The following is a 21303-nucleotide window of genomic DNA, read 5'->3' as shown; positions in this document are numbered from 1 at the left end:
ATATTTAATATTAAAATTATGATATATTTTAATTTAAATGTATTTAATGATACCAAATAAATAATAATATATGTATATTTTTTTAAATATTTATATTTATTATATTTAATAAATATATAGATTATATAAGAAAGATCTATTAAGAAAATTATGTTTTTATATTTTTGGCAAGAAAATTATGTCGTTTTTGGAAATCTCTGTAGGCATGTGTTGCAGAGAAATTCACGTGACTTTTATATTTTGAATTAATTGTAAAAGCAACTAATTTAAAGTATTTAATCTTTTGATTAATTTTAAATGTATTTGATTTTCTCTTATATTTTGAATATTAAAAAAATTATTTTAAAATATTTTTCTTCATAATATTTTTCCTTTTCATCAAGAATTTGAGTAAAATTTGAAAATGAAAAATAGAATTAATAAATAATAATTTTGGAGCTTAATAAATTATTGTTTAATTACTTTTTCAGTCAATCCGTAATCCAAAGGAATTAAAGGGTGTAAAAGTAAAACCGACGGAGCTTTGAAGGGGAGATGACTGGCACGCGCTATGATAGAAAGTGGAGACATGACTATAATTCTCGACGTTTCACATTTTGAATATTCCTGTTTATTATAGTAATTCTTTTCTTTCTCCCTCTCTTCCTTACGGCCCTTTAAATACATCTCTCTTGCCTGGTCTTCAACCCACCCAAAACCCTCTCTCATCTCTAAATCTCTCTCTCTCTCTCTCTCTCTCTCTCTCTCTCAAGATCCTCATTTGCTCTCTCTGGAAATTTACAGAAACTCTTACTTTCTCTCTCTGAAAATGGAAGTTGAACCGACCCCACCAGCCATAGCCAAGAAGCTATGGAACATTGTGCGTGTAGCGTTATTCATGTTAAGAAAAGGGATATCAAAGAGGAAGCTAATGGTTGATCTCCACCTCATGTTCAAGCGAGGCAAGATCGCCGGAAAAGCCCTCGGGAACCTCATGTTCCATCACCACTCCTCCCTGAGCTGCCGCTCCAACGACGCCCTCTCCTTCGTCTCTCCCAAAGAGTACGAGTTCAGCTGCAGCAACAGCCCCGCCTACCCTTTCCACTACCCGTTTCAACTCAACAAGCGCAAGCGCCACCACCACTCCACCCGCTACGACGACGTGACCACGGTGTGTGCAGTCCAGAGGGTGCTCGAGATGTTGAACAACGAAATGGTGGAGGCCTCCCCGTTGACGCTGCCGGGTTTCGGCCGCAGCCCCATGGTGCGGCAGCTCCGGGTCACGGACTCGCCCTTCCCCATAAAAGACACAGACGAGGACCCCCAGGTGGACAAGGCGGCGGAGGAGTTCATCAGAAAGTTCCACAAAGATTTGAAGCTCCAGAAGATGATGTCTGCCCTAGAATCCCCTTACAACAACATGTGGGCTACCTGATAAAAACCCAAAAAACCCCCAACCCCATTTCCATCTTCAACACACAATGTTCTCAGTTTGATTGTCTTCCAGAGCTTGTAGCCGGTGTGATAGTTTCTGCATCTCCGCATTGAGTAAACAAACCGATTCCTATTTTTCGTATCAGTGAAAGTCAAAACACCTGCACATACTTGACTGACTTTTTCTGATATGCATCAGTTTCCCACGGTTTACTCAGATTCAATGCTCAAACTTTCATAACCGACCACCAAATAATTACAGTTTTGTTTTAGCTTTTCAGTTTCCCTTCATATTTTGCCTTAATGACAATATGTATTCTACTTAATAAAAAGAAAAAAAGAAAGACAATATCCCAACGTGTATATCCAGTTGATCTCTTCTTTTCATAAAGCTTGAGACCTGTGGGACATCATGCATGGTAAAGAGAGTATCCATTTTCGAGTTTTTAATGTATTGTCTTTCGAGGTTGGTGGGTTGCACCTTCGGATTTATTATCTCTGCAACAGTTTTTTTTTGGGTCGTAAATTTTCAAAGGCACTGCATCATCTTCATCCATATCAGTCGGTCACTTGAGATTTTGCACATACTCATGCATATAGCTCGATCGCCTTTCGAACTTTACCGCACCACGAGGGAAGCTTCTGCTTCTTCTTCCCTGACTTTCACGTGACATCCCCATTTCAAAATTTTAACCTTTATGATCAAACATTTAACGAATTTAACTAACTTATTTGAATCGAATGAATTAGTGCTTGATTATTTTTTACCTCCTCTCTATTAGTGCCACGTGGCTAGAAAATCACAACAATGAAATTGCTATAATTAGCACAAATACAACATTGTTAACAAAGAAAAAACAATATGTAATAATGATATTTGTTGGTACCGTTAATAATTGGCACATGCATGCATGTCTTGTCATATCAAGTGCCCAACTAAAAAAATTAATGCATTGTTTTGAACCCATTTCAAACTACACTATGAAATAACAACACTCAAAAATGATAATATCTCATATATGATTTAATTCATGCATGGATATATGTTTATATGCATGCATACATACGTATTGATGATGGGAATTTCTAATTTTTGGATGTATATAGTATGTACATGCATTAAAAAAATGAAATCACATTAGTTTGGATTTATATCTTGAACAAATTAAAAGGAAAAAAGTGTGGCTGGTTGGAGAAAACGACTCTAATAAAGAGTAGGTGGAAAATTGTGGTGCTAGTTCTATATGATTGAAGAAGAGTCTCTCTCAAGCACTAAAGACTCCTCCCTCCCTCTCTCTCTCTCTCCCTCAAGATAATAATTAGCCTTTCTTCATGCTTATCTTGTACACAACTTCATACATAGATGATACATAATCAACATTCTCCATTGATATATATTTTATAATGGGTGTCGCTTTAATTTTCCTTTTTCCCCTTTTGTTTATAAAATATCTAATTTCTTTCATGTCACGCACCATTGTTTAATCTGACCATTTGGTGAATGACATTTGGCATGTGAGAGGTCGAAATCAAGAATTAATATTAATGGGAAGCAAAAGCTATCAACTTTGTCTTTGTGTATGCACATCAAGGTTGAATAGTAAGACGCGTGCCGCATGTGGATGAATTGTGGGGTCGATGGGTTGATGGGTGTATCTTTTTTATTTGAAAAGCTGAGGGAGAAGTAAGTTAAAGCTCTAGGGCTTTGCTTTTGGTTAAGCTTATTGTATTGGTGGAAGCACTTTTGATTCTTTGAAGAGTACTCCATGGCAAATAATGTATGTGTATGTGTGTGTAGTTCTTCTTTAAGGTGTGGTTGATCAGGGTGCAGACCCACAGTGCATGTGGAGCTGTTATCTTTTACAACTTTTGTTAGGTAAGACTGTAAGCTAGAGAGGGGGATGTGTCCAACTTAGGAGTCCATCCAACTTTTCTTTCTTATGACTAAGCCTCCATTTCTTTTTTTTTAAATTCCGTGACTTTTTAGGTTTTGTTTGGTTGCTCAAAGAGAAATGTGAAGAATCTGTTACTTCTTAAGGTATGTTTGATTATTTGAAAATTTTGAAAAAAAAAATACTAGAAAAAGGAAATAAATTATTTTTATATGTTATTTGAAATTCATTTTAATTATTTTAACTCTTTTATATAAAGATTAATAATATGTTTGGACCCGAAAAAATTTAAGAGAAAATGAGAAGGAAAAAATATAGAGAAAAAAATGGAAGGAAATAAAAAATAAATTTAAAATTAATAAATTATTTTAAATTTATTTTATTTGTTTTAACTATTTTGAATAAAAATGAAATAATTTGAAAACATATAAAATTTTAATTAATTTTTTCAAATTAGTACAAAGAGAAAATTTAATTTATTGACTTTTTTTTTTTTTTTTTTATGTTTTTAAGGAATCAAACATAACCTTAATTTTTTTTACGAGTATGCTCTGGTAAAGTTTCAAATCTTAGGGTTAATAATAACATTGCTTTGAACTTTGACCTGGATGGAATTTGGTCTCTCTAATTAAAAACAATAATGTGTCATAATGCCCACTTGCATCATATAAAAATTCCATCATTAAGTTAAAGGATGAAAATGCTCACGCAGGATGATGAATGGAGCAATCTTAACATTTTAGTCTTGACCAGTCAATTTTAATCATACAAATGCTTAACAAAATTGGGGAAAAACTTATAAGAGTAATCCATTAAGAAAAGGGCAAATGCATCTTCATATTATTTTTAATTTAAATTTTATATGCTACTTGGATATTTATTGCGACAAAAAAAAAATAAAAAAAAAGGATAGGGATGGGAAAAAACGAAAAATTGATGTGGAGAATAATGAAATTAAGAATGTATTTAATAATATTTTTATTTGAAATGTTTTAAATAGATTTGTTTTCTTTTTTTTAAGAGAATATTTATAAAATATTTATTCTAAAAACATTACAAAATTTTTTTCTAATGTTTTAAATAGAATTGTTTTCTCTTTTTTAAGAGAATATTTACAAAATATTTCTTTCAAAAACATTACAAAAAAAATTTCTACTGATTTTCCAAATTTTAAAATTTTAAAGGTGTTTATTAAATTTTGTCAAATACTTAAAAGTATGTTTGATAATGATTTTAGAAAATATTTATAATATTTTTAACATTTGAATAACAAAATTTTTAAGTATTATAAATATTAAAAACACTTCTTATAATCACTACCAAATGAGTTCTTAAAATACGTTTTGATAATGTTTCTAATCGAATTGTTTCTAATAAAAATGTTTTCTTTAAAAGTGATATCAGAAGAATCATCTAACAAGTGTTTTTCACATAAAACACTATAAGTGATTTTTTGGCACTATAATTTATTTTTCAGATTTTTTTAAAGTATTTCCTAAAATTTATTAAACATCTAATTTTTTTTAAAAAAAAAACATTTTTAAGTTAAAAACGTTTCTTAAAATTACTATCAAACACACTCTAATTTTCTTTTAAAAACGTTTTTTTGGATTAAAAGTACTTCCTAAAAACACTTTTAATACTTGGATGAATTTAGAAGACTTAAGGGGTACAAATGAAAAATACGATCTAACATCATCCCTAATTCACTAACAACTTAATAAAAAGATACTAAAAAAATATATAATAATAGAATATTATTTATTGGATGTTTTCTCATCCCTCTTTAATTTCTTTTGACTTAATGTCTTCTTAATTGCATCTTTGAAAATCTTTCTATTGTAAGCACGCTTCAAATGTCTAATAATTATTAAATCTCTGAGCAACTCCTCGAAACTTGGACATATTTATTATTAATTATTTATAATTATATTATATATTATTTTATTGAAATATAAAAAAATATAGAAAATGATAAAAAAAGAATTTTAGTCTTTAGTAGTTTTTAATTATATTAGATCAAATTGTTAAAGTTTTTTTATAGTTAAACTTTGAGTTTATGAATAGTTATTTTATTAAATTAATAATTAAAGATTTATTTTGTCACTTTAAGATATTTAATTTTTAATATTTTATTTTACAATAAAATTATATTTTTTCTCAATTCTTTTTTTCAAATTTTTATTAGGAATTTCCAAGTCCCAAAATTTATAATATTTTGATTAATTTTCACCAATTTTATTTTCATTTGTTCGCAATTATAAAAGGATTATTATTTTTTATTAGTATAAAAGGAATTATCAAGTTGTTCTGGTTTGGGCTTTATATGATTCAAGGATTGGAAGTAATTTAGCAAGCCAGCGGCCCATTTTATAAATTATTAGGTTTTGGAGTAGCCCAATTTTCACCGTCTGAGCAAGCCCAACCCATTTTAGCCCAATCTTTCTTGCCACTTGTATTGTGTAGATTGGTGGAGCATCGGTAATCCGGTAGGTTGAATACCACCTGAACAGATCCGTGTTTCTTCCATTTTACTCTCGCTCTAGGCCTCCAACAAACGACACGGAGTTGTGATACACATTTACAAAACGACCTGTTACGACCGCACCCAAACGGTGTCGTTTCATCGCACCATTGAGATCTTGCAGGTATCAGACCAAACCCCCCCTTAATTGGAGCCGTTGGGTTCAATACTCCTATGACCGATCTCTAGGGCACCATTGTTTCAATGGCTTCGTGGCTCAAAGCTGCAGAAGGTACGGATCTCATGGCTTCGACTTATGTGATTGAATCGAATTTGAGATTTTTTTTTTTTAATGTGTTTTGAGTCTGATCTGAAGCTCTTTTGTTGTTGAAATTCGTTGTTCATTGCAAATTCATTGCAGTGAATTGAATAATGTTCCGTTTTGGAACATGTTTAGTGTTCAAAGAAAGAGTACTTGATTTTTCTATTGAAGGAAGTGCGCAAGTTCTTGAGAAACGAATGGGAACAGGGGCCAAAACGAAAATCTCCAAATGGAAACAAATCGAGCTGTATATGTTTTGAGTTATTGGTTTTTGGTTGATCTAGGTGCATTTTGAAATTTCTTGACACAATAAGAATTAGACGAAACTCTTTAAATCTTCGAGGTTAGTTTGAGGTCAGTTTTATGGAAGGAAATTTTTTCACAAACAGTTGTTCTGTGTTTTGGTTTGTATTATGATTTTAAATGTCAGTGTTGTGTTGCCTGACATTGATTTTGGTTGGCCTGTGGACACATTATGGCTGGATACATGATGCCCCTAAAACTGAAGTGCCAGATCTCGCTGTTTTTTTTTTTTGAATTTTCATGGATTCATGGCCCAAATTGATTGGGAAGGAGAAAATGAGACTAAAAACCTTAGTCATGGCTCAAATTAATAGGATTTCTCCATTGAAGAATTGGGTTTTAGAAACTTTGTTCTTCGATTTGTGGCACTGAATAGTCTCATGTATTGACATCCATGTGATTTTTTTTTTTTACATTCAATTTGGATTGATTGGCAAGAAAAGAAGTAATCTTAAAATCTCTTATTTGGTTTACCTTGAAAATACAAAGAATAGTGTAGCATTATTGAAAATGATCTAAAAACCTATATATTTTCAAATTATTCATTCTCTATGTAATTCATTCTCTATGTAAAAGAGGAATAACAGTGATAAAAGGGGCTAAAAATAGCTTGTTTTATGAAAGAGACAATACTTATCAAAAGGGGCAAGATAAACACTATAAAAAACAGTATTTTTTTTTTCTTATTTTATGTCATTATTTGCAATCCCTAGAAAGGTTGGCTTAAGGCTGAATAAGAGGGATTTCCTATTGCAGGGGGGGGGACTTCGGAGAAAAAACCTTATCTAGTAAATTGATTGAAAATTTAGATGGACAAGAGGAAGGGGGGATTGGCCACTAGAAGGTTGTCCATCCCCAATAAAGTGCTCCTAGGTAAATGGTGTTGGAGATTTTCCATAGAGAGAGATTCTTTTTGGAAGAAGGTGATTATAAGAAAATATGGTAAGAAAGAGGGAGGATGGCGCTTTAGTGTTGTTAGGGAAAGGTACAAAGTGGGAGTGTGTAAGGTAAGTAGAAGTAGGTGGGAGGCTTTCTAGAACAGGACTGGGTTTAAGGTGGGCAATGGGTTGAGGGTGAAATTTTGGACAGATAAGTGGTGTGGGGATTTTCCCTAGTGGAGGATTTTCCTACTTTGTTTTCTATAGCCAACGCCAAGGATGCGTAGGTAGTGAAGGTGTGGGATCATGAGGGGAAGGGGGATGTTAGAACCCTAGACTCTCAAGAGAACTCCATGATTGGGAGCTAGAGGGGGTGGAGGCCTTTTTTAGGCAATTGCAATTGCAATTGCAGTTGCAGTCTATTGACAGGGATATTGAAAAGAAAGTGGCATTGAAGTGTGACCTTTTTTTAATTAGATCACTGTATTCCACCTTATCCATTGAAAGAACAGGGACCTTCCCCTACAACATTGTTTGTAATTTTTGGCTTCTGATGAAGCTGAGAGTCAGTTTTTTTTGTTGGGAATCTGCTTGGGTTAGGATATTGAAGTTGGACTAGCTTAAAAGGAGAGGAGTATGATCCTGAATTAGTATCATATGCAAAGAAGAAGAAGAAACAATAGATCATATCCTCCTTCAAAGCTCAAAAGCGGTAATCTTGTGGCAATTGATTTTTGTTTTGTTTGGAATAAAGTGGGTTATGCACTTTTGAGTAAAGAAGGCCCTCTTGAGTTCACATGGATCTTTTGTAGGGAGCAAGAGGAAGAAAACTTGGAGAGTTGCTTCGTTATGCCTATTTTAGACCATATGGAAGGAGATAAATGGGTGAGAGTTTGAGAATACTAAAAAAATAAATCAAGCACTCAAACAATCATTTATGCATAATTTTTTGGAATAGGCTAGAGTGTACATAGGAGTTGGTTCCTTGTCCATGCTGGACTTTCTTAACTAGCTAAGCTCAATGCAGTGGATATATATACATATATTTTTGTGTGTGTGTGTGTGTGTGCCCCCACTTGGTATGAACTTGTGGTGCCTTTGTATACACCATATATACTTCAGTCCACTCTTTTGTTAGGCATTATTTTTAGAATGGTTATGTGAAAGAGAAATAAAGTTGGAGAAGGATGAGACAGAATAAACTTATTGATCTCAAACTTATTTCATTTTCCTTCACTTTTTTCCTCCTCCTTTTCTTCTCCTTGTCATTTTCCTCGTACTTTTCATGATCCAAATGGAACCTTAACATGATATTAAGTAATGTGGAATAAAATTGGAAATTCTTTAAGCATTCTATCATGATTTATTTCATAGACCTTATTTTTTCACCTACTGCATTTTCTTCTTTTCTTCAATGTTTAAAGGCAACATAAGATGTCTATTTGCAACAACATTTACCATCACCTGTTTTAAGCTTGACTCTTGAAATATAATTTATGCATGTGTCAAAACCTTTTCTTTAGCTTCTACTCAATGGTGAAGTCCTTTTAGTATGATTGGGAATTGTAATCCATTGGCTATTATATGTGCGTGTATGTTTAATTAATTATATTTCCAAATTCACATTAAGCACTGCAATTTCTTTTTTGATGGGTAATTCTTCTTCTTCTTCTCCTTCTTATTATATTATTATTATTATTTTTACTTTTATGTTACATGGACTCAAACATCAAACCCCCCAATCTTTCCAACTCTTTGCCACTTGAGTGAAGCCTGAAGGACCTAGAAGCCCTACAAAATTTTGCATTTCTTTCTTGCATTTTCTAATTGATTCAATACATAATATAAAAATTAATCTTGTGGAACACTTATACTTGTCTAAACATCTAAAGTTTGTAATTATTTTGGATTAGATTTGTTTGAAGTTGTTGATCGAAGGGCAAAGCTGGTTGTCAGTGAGTTGTCAGATGAGCAGCATGATGGTCAAGCACCAGGTATAAATCTTGAATATCAATGCATCTTTTTGTTACACATCAGTTTTGAAGATAGGCTCCTCACTTTAAACATCTGTTCATGCTTTTAGTTGATCTACTGTGGGTTTTCTTGAAGCAACAGAATGTTAAGGACCTAGTAGTCTTATCTTGCCATTCTCCTCAATTGTAATTGTTTAATGATGATTATGATGTGTGTCATTCTCTTGCTATATGTATTTATGTAATTATGTGTATATATCTATACATTGTATTTACATTTGTTAAGGTGATATATCATATCGCCCAGCTATAGAGGTTTGACTTTGTTAAATAGCAATATCTCATGCTTTTTTCTTTTTTCTGTTCTCTCTCTCTCTCTCTCTCTTTTTCAAATTTTGAATTAAGATTCTAATGGACAAGGATCACAAACCAAGAAGACAAAACCAAAATCAAAGTCAAAGGTAATTGGCAATATAACTCTATCCTTAGCATAGTGCTTCAAAATATTCATAGCTTTGACAACTTGAATTAAGTGATTTATCTTACAAGTAGGTTATTTGCAGGCTCAAAAGAGACTCTCTACAAATGAACCTTCTAAAATAAATGATACTGCACAGGTGCAAACTGGCACACAACCAGCAGTATCAGATATAGCACCTGATAAAGATAGGGCTACTCGATCATTTGAAAATGATGAAACCACATCCAGTAACTCTACAGCCCAAGCAAATAATGAACAGCTGCAGAATGGCAATAAAGATGCCTCCGTGTTTGGCATTCCTTCATTGGAGACACTTCCAAATGATATGGTTAAACCTGAAGCTGATCTTCCAGAAGTTGCGCCTACTGTTACTGATGTTGAAGCCATTGCATCAACTTCAAATGGTGAGCTTGTCAATGATAAAGCTGATGCTAATGAAGGACAGCCTACTTCATTTTCCCCAACAGCAGGAGTTGAGATTGTAAGTGAAGATCATCCAGTCGAAGCAGGCCAGAATATCAAGTCCAGAGATGCAGATGTTCCCTCACAGATTGACCAAGAGGGATCTCAATCTGTAAATGTTGATGCACCTAGTAGCAGTGATACACAATCAAATGATTCTGAAATCAAGGTTGAAACAATTTCCAACCAAAAAAAGCAACAGGAGCATAAGGGTGATGCTTCTCCAATGAAATTACAGGACCAACTTGATGAGGTAAAGTATTTACCATAGGGAACCACATCTTGGTATGCTTTATTTGGTGCTTTGGATTGCCATGTGCATCAGTTGTTTACAATTGTCATTTACTAGCTCCTTTAGCTGATGTGCAGGCTCAAGGACTTCTTAAGACTGCAGTTTCCACTGGTCAGTCAAAAGAGGCGAGATTAACTAGGGTAAGATATGGTATTATGTCCCCTTTTTCATTGTTGCTAATGTTGACTATAGTTAGTATTAATTGTGCAGGAATGTTGCTTTACCCTTATTATTTTCCTGTTAAAATAGTTTTCTATGGTTTTTATCAGAGTTATCCAATATATCAACTGGCAAATGCAATAATTTTTTCTAAATAGATACTTAAATAACCAATCCTTTACAGAATCTATCTGATATTCAACAGTGAATAGTTGCTTCCATATTTTCCTCCGATTGGATATCAAGATTCGTTATTAACTCAATAATACCACTGCAAGTATATTTTTACTTTGATAGACACTGCTGGAATCATTTCTCTGTTAATAACTTAGCTGTAACAAGTTTGTAGCCATTGGCAATCACTTGAGAGGCAAGGTGGTGAACACTTGCATTTGACTAAATGTTTTGGAAGATCTAACTACTAAATTAAAAGAAAATGAGGAGTGAAATTACTGGGAAAGGAAACAAAATTTATTTCGTGTCTTTAGTTTAGATCTATTACTGAGTTGGATATGGATTGAATTAAATTACTTGTTTGATTCAAGTGGCTTTTCTTTAATAAAAATTAAGAAGTTGTAGCTACAGTTTGTGGCTTTAGGTTTGGCCTGGTACCTTGTTGGAGAAGGATTTGAATTACATTTATTTGCTTTCTTCAAGTAGCCTTTTTTTAAAATATAAAAAAAGACACAATTGTAGCTAAAATTTATGTCTCTATTGGCCTTTTTTTTCTCAATATATACAATAATTAAACAAGTTTAACTTAAGAATTGTGAATAAACATAATTAAAGATGAAAGGGCTGAAGATGACCTCCTTGATGCCTTACTTACAGAAGTGTTATTTATTCAAACAATCCTTCTTAATGCCTTAATCATGAAGTCTTATGTATTATGAAATATCATATTGTTGCAACTCCTTTGAATAACCAGAACAAGGCAAGAGGAAAATCCTCCATAAATTCATCTATTCTTTGTTCAAACCTTGCAGGTTCATGCCTCTAATTCTTCTATGATTGAAGTAGGTGAACCTACACAATCCCATTGTTAAATTACAGTTGAGTAACCAAACATTATGTTTTCATTGAAGAAAAGCTTAAAATTGGTGAGATTTACATTCTGTATACCTACCTATCCCCAATTGGATGTTGTCTTCATGATTTTTTTTCTTTTTAATGACACAAGTTGTTCCTATGCTCAATTGTTTCAGATTACGTGCATGAGACATTATAGATGCCCTTAGACCACTTGAGGGGAAATGTGGATTCTTATTTTCTCTAGTATCAGACCACACATGTCTTGTTTTACTGAAGAATGTAGATATATGTTTCTTGGTTTGATCAACAGTATACACTATAATATTGTGGTTATGGCTTCTATATAATCATATTTTCTTATTTGATAGAATTCCTTGTCAAATGTTTTGCCTTTTGGAAGCAAATCTTAATGCATGCTATTGATATTCAGGTTTGTGCTGGACTTTTAACCCGTCTTCAAGAATGCAAATCTGAAAATGCACAGTTGGAAGAACTTCTCACTGCAGAGGTGAAACACCATGCCAATTTTTCATTTGGGGATTAAGTGGAAGTTTCAATTATACTTGTACCTGGGACATGTTAATGCTATTCAACGAGTGGTGTTTTACTGATTAATTTCTACTTTAACAGAAAGAGCTTAGTAACTCATATGAGGCTCGCATAAAGCAACTACAGCAAGATTTATCTGCATCCAAAATTGAAGTGAGCAAAGTAGAGTCAATTATGGTTGAGGCTTTGGCTGCAAAGAACTCTGAGATTGAAGCACTTGTCAATTCTATGGATGCACTTAAGAAACAAGCAGCTTTTTCTGAAGGAAATCTGGCTTCCATGCAGGTTCATCACACTCCCATGTTTTTAATGAATGATCTTTTAGCTTTTCCCCTATGATTAGATATTTGAAATATCCGTCTCAATTATACCCATTCTGATTTTATTTGTCTAGACCCTTGCTGATAGGAGAAGGGGCATGGTGGGTTATTTGACCAACCCAATTGAATTCTAGTTGATGGATTATGTATTTATGAAAAACAAATGCACATTAAAATTATATGTAAAATAACACCCAATGAGTGATACCTATAGGAAGCAAAATTGATTCAGCTTTCATTTTTTTTTGTTTTTCTATAAGAAACAATGATTTTATTGCATTGAAATATGAAGTATAAAGAAGGTTGAGAAATCCTTTCAAAAAGTGGACAATGTTCTATACAAAGTCTGATAAAAAAAGGCAGATGAATGTATGCTAGTTCAAAAAGTCAGATCTAGCTACAATTCTCATAAGTATAAAATCTCATACAAAAGAAGCCATATGCCTAACTCCACATTTTGCTAATTTTGAAAATATATCAATAATTTGGCTCAACTACCCATAAAAAGTCAGATCCAGGTTTCTTATTTTGCTCTCCCTCCAAATGCTGATCTGACACTAAATATCTTCATCCCAAGCTAGTACCCATAGGGGGCGGGATGGGGTGCATGTTGCACCATTAACCTGATCTATTGCCATTCCTCTTGGAGTACTTTGTTCTGTTTCTTTTATCATCTCGCCCATGTTGATATACCCTCTACTGTTCTATTTTTCATTGGTAATCTATGTTGTGCATCCTCTTAACATGGATATAAAAATATTTATGGCTTTTGTAACCCTTGCATTACTTTTCATCAGGCAAATATGGAGTCTATTATGAGAAATAGGGAACTGACAGAGACGCGGATGATGCAGGTATATCAATTTATTCTTTCAAGCATGCAACTTGTCTTAAGTGGATTCTTAACCTATCCTTGAACCCATATTTTTTCTCAACCATGAAATTCTTAGATTAGTGAGGATGTACTTATCTAATAGGCTCTGCGGGAGGAGCTGGCTTCTGCAGAACGGAGAGCAGAAGAAGAGCGTGCGGCACACCATGCTACCAAAATGGTTTGTATTTAGAATAGTTCCTTTTTTTAAGTACATTTTTGGTTGTTGCTTTTTTGTTGTTATTGTTGTCTTGCATTGTGATAATCTATCCTAATAAACAGGCTGCTATGGAAAGGGAGGTCGAGTTGGAACACCAAGCAGTGGAAGCGTCCACAGCCCTTGCCAGGATCCAGGTACTGTAAGGACCTTGTAATGTTTGTGACTTATTGCCTAAAGTAGTACTAGCTAGTAAATCTCACTTCTTTGAACTCGATACATGATGTTTCCCTCGAATATTTTGCACATAATTATTTTGAAGCTTGTATACAATAGTGATGACTATTTGTCTATGTCAATTATCAATGGAGTATGTTGCAATATTTATAAATTTGATTACTCCTTGGGCTTTTAAGCCATGGATTTCATAGATGTAGTTGAATTCATGCTGTCTGGAATTTGGGTGGAAATGAAGGTTCTGTATAAAAATTTCAGTGTCCTTTAACCCAATGCCTATCCCATAAATTTATAGTCATTTGCATTCTAATGCATATTTTTCTGACATTTTGATTGGCAAATAACTTGTCATGTTTCACGGCTTAGTTCTCGTGTTCACAGACTCAAAATGCTGTAAAAGAAATTATCCTGCTCTGATTTCAAGGATGCATATGCTTATAACTTGAATTCTGAACTAATTACTTCCAGTGATTTGTGTAATTCCCTGTCTTCCTACAATTTTCTGCGTGGATCCTGTCACCATAGATCCTCTGAGGACAATGAATAAGTACAAATGCATAATGGATCTTGATATGGGTTTTAAAAGGAATGTAATAATTTGAAAATCATAGTAGGAGAGAAGCAGCTTTTGGCCTATTTTGGTAAGTTTGGTAACTAGAAGTAATGAAATGCTGATCATCTTAGCCAAACCAAGAAATCTAGTTAAAGAGCATCCCACAGGCAACAGGTCGATCCTGATTTGCCTTGTTGATGCAGTACAGAGTACTATCTACTGTCTTGCCACTGATGCTACCCTTTTATGAATTTAAGGTGTTGTTTGGTAACTATTTTCGAAAACAGTTTTTTGTTCTCTAAAACAAAAAAAACAAGAAAACGTGTTTAACAACCAAAAGACTCGAACAGTTTTCTATTCTTAAAAACAAAAAATAAGGTGTTTCCAAATAACATGTTTTTATTATTTTCAGTTGTTTTCTAATGATTGTTTTAAAAAATAATTATACAAATATAGATAATGATTAAAAATAAAACACTACACATTAAAGTTATTTTTAAAACATATTTAAAAGCATAAACAATATGTTAAAAACATTTCAGATTCCCAAACAAACTTTTCTTTTACAAAATATTAAAGAACAATTTTCAAAAACTATTCTTGAAAGCTGTTTTTTAGAATTGTTTTTCAAAAGCATTGCCTAAGAATCTCTTCATTTATTAACATGAATACATACACATGAGAAAAATTTCTTGTTCAAAACTTTGATCCAAGGTTTTAAAGGCACCCGGTATCTTCTTTGGTTGGGTGTCTCTAGGCCTACACAACAAAATCTTATGGAGCTTTAGAGTTTTAACCCAGGACAATCTTTGATGCAGCACAGCTTTCTATCCTGTCCATGTTGTGCCTATAACTTTGGTTGGCTCTCTTCAGGGCCTCAAAGTGGCAGTTCTTTCCATCTTCTCTCTTTATGGCTTTAATCTACTAGAGCTTCCCTAGGCTTGAAAATTGCAGAATTGAACAAGAATGTTCTTCAGAATTTCTTGATATGGGCTTCACCTGTTTGTAGAGGTTGATGGGGGTGTTTCCTAATAAGGATGACTTCATTGATAATTGTCCCTTATTGTTCTTATTCTTATATGGGTCAATACAACTGTTTTAGAGTTTTATCTTATTAGTAATTTTTTATTTTTCCATGATCAAAATAATTGGGACACAGTCCCACCATAGATTCAACTAATCAGTGATCCCTGATTACTTTTAATCTTGCTTCGCACTTGGGCTTATAAGGCACGTTTGTAAATGAATGAAACTTGGTGATTGTGATTGGATAAAGCATTACCGCTCTATGGGGCATAATCTGGAATTTGGAATTCCACAATTGTAATGCATTATTGCATTGGCAAAGGCAATACATTTTAATCCTTTTTCATTAGCCAGGGAAAGTTTGGCCATAATGTTTATCATCTTTACTATATTTGGCTAACTGTTTCCTTATTTAGAGAGTAGCAGATGAGAGGACAGCGAAGGCTGCAGAGTTTGAGCAGAAGGTCGCACTGCTTGAGGTAAATAGGAATATTGTTGAATATTCATTTGTTAAAGTGTTATTTTCTGTTCCTTAGATGAACAAACAGTTTTTAGCTATTGGGGTTATCATTATTTTATGCCATCAGGTTGAATGTGCAACTTTAAATCAAGAACTGCATGATATGGAAGCTCGTGCTCGCCGTGGACAAAAGAAATCCCCTGAAGAGGCCAATCAAGTGATTCAGGTATGCATTATAAACTGTAAACTAGGCCTGTTTGTTGTTAATATATTATAAACCTGATAATGATCATTTAGCAAACTTGGCTGCACAGCTTATGATATTGGCACACTGTCTTTCAGCTGGTATCTATATAATCAGTCAAATTTTTGAATGTCAAGATGCAGGCATGGCAGGAAGAGGTGGAACGTGCACGCCAAGGTCAAAGAGATGCAGAGGCCAAGCTTTCTTCTATGGAGGCAAGTTTATTATGGTTTGTTTTTTCTTTCCCAAAAAACATTGTTCTTGTTGTCTTCTCCAATTGGAGGAGGGAAGCTTCCATGGTCATGATTGATACTTCAGATATTTTGGTGGCATATAGGCTATTAAGTTTGGCTTTTTCATTATATAATGATTTAAGTTAATTTTGAATTGCGAAAACTGCAATTTAAGAATCTATTTGCCATGTTTTCTTTATCTATTTGCAGGCTGAATTGCAAAAAATGAGAGTTGAAATGGCTGCCATGAAAAGAGATGCAGAGCATTATTCACGTCAGGTACTGTTCTGGTTTTGTGCTTTCTCTTTTTCTATTTCTATTTTTTTTACCTCTAGCATATGGTCCCCTTTATTTTAGGTAACACAAATATATTGCCAATATATATTTCCAGGTAAAATCAATACATTTGGGCATCAGTATCATATTTGGTTTTTCATGTATTGTAATGAATAAAGTATGATTTTGCATGGACTCTGGTACAATTGTTGGGTGTTGGTGTGCATCTAGGTGTCAGATTTGTTTAATTCCTGGGACCTAGAATATAGGGATATGAGTCATGACTAAATACCCCAATTTCCATTTTTCCTCATCTGTACCCTGATCGATGGAATGTGAAAAATGGGTACTTCAATCGTATCTATGCAACAAAGAAATTGATCACTGGATTCTAAGGTAATTTAAACTGAACCAGGCACTTCTTTTTCTTTATTGGACACATTAATTGATAAATGTCAATAAGTAGGCATGTCAATAACATAATTGTACCTGGACGCTTATCATGTCATTTCCAATGCCTGTTATGCTTTAGAGTGGCCATGTAACATCTGTATGAATAGTAGACATACTTGATTCAACAAAGCCTCATCTCACTATGGGGCTAAATGATTTCCTTTTCTGCCATTTGGCCATCTATGGGCTGTATCACTGTGGAGGTATACTGTTAAAGTGTCTTGTTAGTTGTTTCACACACTCTATTTTCTCCTTTTTGAGCTAAGCCTTTTTTTTACAGGCAAAGATAATTTATTAACAGGTGGCTTAACAAAAGAGGGTGCAGCTCAGGTACACAAGAAAGGAAAAAAGTGAAGTCTGACCAGCCTTAGGCTAAGGCCAATATATCAATGAAATCCAAGGAAGTGAACCTCCCATTGCCTTAGATCATCTTGAATGCACTCCTTGGTCCAATCTTCTGTTTTTATCGCACATCACCAAATTAACATAGAAAAGTCCTATGTGCTGCCATCCTCATGTGAATCTTAAGCCCCTCCTCCGTACCAAACTCCTCACCTCCTGTCAGGATGCTCAAGCTCAGATGCCATAGCTAAGTTACCCATACCCTCAGAAAATAGGAGAGGCCACTTGGTAGGCAATGGGAAACAGAAAACAAACTCAGGAGGGGCAACCTAGTAAAAATTGTGAAGTTGAAGCTTTCGATGCGGCATGTTGTGAAATATAATGGTTGATATCCTCTATGTATTCTACATCTTTTTTCCCTTTTATTAGCTTAAGTATGATGACGGATGGTCTTGCTTGTGGCATGGTGTTAATTCTGTTTTCTACCAATTTTCTTTTTAAAACTGACTAATCATAATAAAAGTATAAAACATTTCGAGTCTTCTGATGTTAAGAACTGCCCTCATTGCTTTTACTGCTTTCCAATAGGAGCATATGGAGCTGGAGAAACGCTACCGTGAACTAACTGACCTATTGGTATGTCAAACCCATGATGTAGTTATGTATTCTTAAGATTGCTTAATTGCTCATTTGGTCATGCTATAAGGCCAATAAATTGTGTTAAATTCTTAGATGCAAAATTTATTATCTATGATTCAGTACAACAAGCAAACACAGCTAGAAGCCATGGCTAGTGAAAAAGCTGCAGCAGGGTTTCAATTGGAGAAAGAGGTCAAACGTCTTAAAGAAGCACAGGTCTCGGTTTCTAGCTGTACTATGCTGCTCGGTTTAATAGTAACCTAAAATCCTGGATTCATTCTTCTAATCTATCTCTTTTGCGTATGAATTCACAATTTTATTGAACAGGTAGAAGCAGAAAGAAGTAGAACCTCCCGCCGTGGTTCAGCATCTTGGGAAGACGACACTGACATAAAAGCACTTGAGTATGCTGTTTCTTCTTGATTAGATTATGCTTCCTTTGAAATTTTCAATGTCTTATTGATCAAATACAGATACATTTTGTTTCTTGGTTATTGCCCTTGAGGCCTGGCTCAAGTGGTAAGTAGATAGGGCAGGGTTGTGGGAGGGTTCCAAGTTGGAGTCTTAGTAGGGACCAAAAAAAGGTTTATCTATCATTTTTTTTTTTTTTTAAATTTTTTGGTTCCTCAGTTATTAAAGATGGCCTTTTAGCTTGTCATAACTAGAGTTCACTTTGTTGTACATAAACTCCGAGTAGATGATCTGGCTTTTGCTTTTGATACCTTATCTAGAGGCTGCACAGGAGCCTCTACATATCTTTCTATTGAATGCTGTCATGTATGTCTCTACATATGTATGTATACGCATACTGAAATCACTGGATAGGCCTACTAAATATTATCCCTTCTAATGCAAAATCACCCTCTCATTAATATCAGAACTATTCATCAGTCAGCAAGGGTAGTCAGTACAAAGGCAGATATCTGCACAAAAGAGGTTACACAAAGAGCACTTAATGATTCTAGATTCTGCAATTGGTGAATCTAGGATCAAATTGACAATGGCCTGGTAAACGTGCAGATGGTGCCACTGGATAGGGATATGAGAGAGAGTATGCTCAGCTCAATATGCTGATTGCAGAAAAGAGGTCATTCCCATGTACAAACAGCTTCCTTATGGGAATCAGTGAGCTGGGTTATAGATGGGAAGAGACATTGATGAGTGCACGCATAGTCTTTAAATTGGAAGATGAGAGAGTAGTATTTGGGTTGAGGACTCAAGAGTCAGTTTGGAAAATAATTTAAAGGGTGACCCTTTCAATGTTTTCCATCTTTTTTGTGGCTAAAGAGAGGAAAGAGGGTCACCTTGGAAAGAAGAACAAGGCCTCAAGCAAACCCCAGCACTACTGAACTTAAGGCCTTGAAATTTACAATTACTTGGGGTTGACTGCTCAAATCCTTTTGCTCCATCAAATAATGTGCCTTGATCTGTTCTCAGCCTTGACCCTCTTTCATTTTGACCTTCTTACTAGTCCTTGTAAGGCTTTCTACTTACATCAAATTACTTCTTAAGTCTGTGTTATTTGGTCTTCTTTGCAAATGAGCAGACCATAATGGACAACTTCTTTTCATCCTGTCTCTAATTGGGTGCTAGCTTAACTTCTTACAAGTGCTTTCTTATTTTATATTGTATTGCTGCTCATTCATATCCTTGTTTTGGCTGTACTTCTTACATGTATAATCACATGCATATCTATTTAGATGCATACATATATACAGTTATGGATGTTTTGTCACTTTATCACAGTTGCTACTTGGTTACTGAGCATATCATTCTTTTTTCACTTTGTAATAATTACAGGCCTCTTCCCTTGCATCACCGCCATATGGCTGCAGCAAGCATACAGGTATCTTGTGTTGCATGATCACTCCACTCTTCTCCTGCGTATCCTCTATTCTGATCTCATAGAATGTACAAAATTGCCACATGCAGTTGCAGAAGGCTGCAAAACTTTTAGATTCAGGGGCTGTCAGAGCCACAAGATTTCTCTGGCGGTATCCAACTGCCCGATTGCTCCTGCTTTTCTATCTGGTAGGAAGTTTTGAGAATCTAATTAGAGGCATTTATGTGGAAGGTCTTGAATGCATTGATAACCTTATATAATCATGTGCAGGTATTTGTGCATCTCTTCTTGATGTACCTTTTACATCACCTTCAGGTATGATTCGTATGACTATATTGCTATCTACTCACTTGTAGGAGGGATTCTTATATTACAGAAACAAAAACAAAATTTATTCAATGGAATATCACTGCAATTAGAAATGTTTTTGTTCAAATCTTTTTCCTGTTCTGAATGTGTTGCTTGCCATGTCCAGGAGCAAGCTGATGAATTGGCATCTAGAGAAGTTGCCCAATCTATGGGACTCGCCACCCCTACCTTACCATGATCCGATAGCTGCTCCAAGCAGTGTCAAAGAGGCAGATTTATTGATTCAACAAATAGAAATGTAATGGCAGCTTGAGGTTTGCTCAACAAAAATTATAAGAACACAAAACAGAAAGGGAAACTGGGTCTTATCCTTTCAATCCATATGTCTGTACACATCATTGTCTACCCGATATCCAACTACTTGAGGAAAGAGTCAGGTGGTAGAGGACCTTCTGCAGGAGTTGGAAATTGGCAGCTGGAGTTGATGCCAACACATTGGAAGCAACTCTCTTCATGTAGCAACACCAATGCAAATGTCCATATATTTCGTTAACTGGCAAGCTTATGTTTTTATGATAAATTTGGTTTTGCTGTTGACACTAAGAACATATATACCTCAAAAGTGGGAGCCTCTATATTCCAGATCACAACCTACTCTTTGCTCCATGAACATATGAAATTTCATTTTATTTATCAGGCAATTGCCTACACTGGCTGTCAAAGATTCTCATTCTCCCACTTCCTCGAAATTTGCTTTATTAGATTTCCAGGAATGTAGATGTGAAGGAGGGAAATAGAAAGCTATGGAAGTGAGGGTGTACTTTGCTTTATTTATTGAACCTTTATGTTTTTCAATTGCTGCCTTTTCTTCTTTTTCCATTTTCAGTCCTCTTTTTTTCTTTTCTTTTGTGGTCCTTTGACTCCTTTTAATTACTTAAGCTCTAAGGGTCGAAAACCATCAACTGGATGTCTAGTCTGTCAGAGAGATAGGGTGATTTTGGAATCTTTGAACAGAGCTTGCTTTTGGCGATACTTTATGGCTTGAATCTTTTTCACCAGTGGTTGAAACTTGAAAGTATCATTGGTATATATCCACCGAGAAGAGATGAACTGTTTAGAT

The 21303-nt window shown here is 34.5% G+C and overlaps 2 protein-coding genes across 5 annotated transcripts; both read left to right on the top strand.

Moving 5' to 3' along the window:
• The first annotated feature begins 653 nt into the window (after positions 1–653).
• LOC100266427 (uncharacterized) lies at positions 654–1776 on the top strand. The gene has a single exon (XM_002283779.4). It carries the CDS (start codon positions 809–811, stop codon positions 1412–1414), a length of 606 nt encoding a protein of 201 aa, XP_002283815.1. The 5' UTR covers positions 654–808; the 3' UTR covers positions 1415–1776.
• A 4022-nt stretch (positions 1777–5798) lies between these two features.
• On the top strand, positions 5799–21038 carry LOC100255916 (golgin candidate 1). Of its 4 annotated transcripts, none has more exons than XM_010657970.3 (21): positions 5799–6061; positions 9186–9266; positions 9651–9706; positions 9809–10441; positions 10558–10620; positions 12102–12179; positions 12302–12505; positions 13338–13394; positions 13518–13592; positions 13694–13765; positions 15801–15863; positions 15972–16070; positions 16232–16303; positions 16532–16600; positions 17981–18028; positions 18152–18247; positions 18359–18435; positions 19832–19877; positions 19964–20062; positions 20145–20189; positions 20350–21038. In XM_010657970.3, the coding sequence occupies exons 1-21, from the start codon at positions 6034–6036 to the stop codon at positions 20419–20421; spliced, it is 2133 nt and encodes a 710-aa protein (XP_010656272.1). In that variant the 5' UTR covers positions 5799–6033; the 3' UTR covers positions 20422–21038. The 4 variants fall into 4 exon arrangements, with proteins under 4 accessions (XP_010656272.1, XP_010656271.1, XP_002280503.1 ...); XM_010657969.3 differs by having other exon boundaries at positions 16226–16303; XM_002280467.4 differs by having other exon boundaries at positions 5839–6061; positions 9863–10441; positions 16226–16303.
• The last annotated feature ends 265 nt before the right edge of the window (positions 21039–21303 follow it).

The sequence above is a fragment of the Vitis vinifera genome, chromosome 11 (assembly GCF_030704535.1).
Source record: "Vitis vinifera cultivar Pinot Noir 40024 chromosome 11, ASM3070453v1".
In the NCBI taxonomy this organism is placed as follows: domain Eukaryota; kingdom Viridiplantae; phylum Streptophyta; class Magnoliopsida; order Vitales; family Vitaceae; genus Vitis; species Vitis vinifera.
The sequence above is the reverse complement of the archived record's forward strand: the minus strand, read 5'-3'. Positions and strand labels throughout refer to the sequence as shown.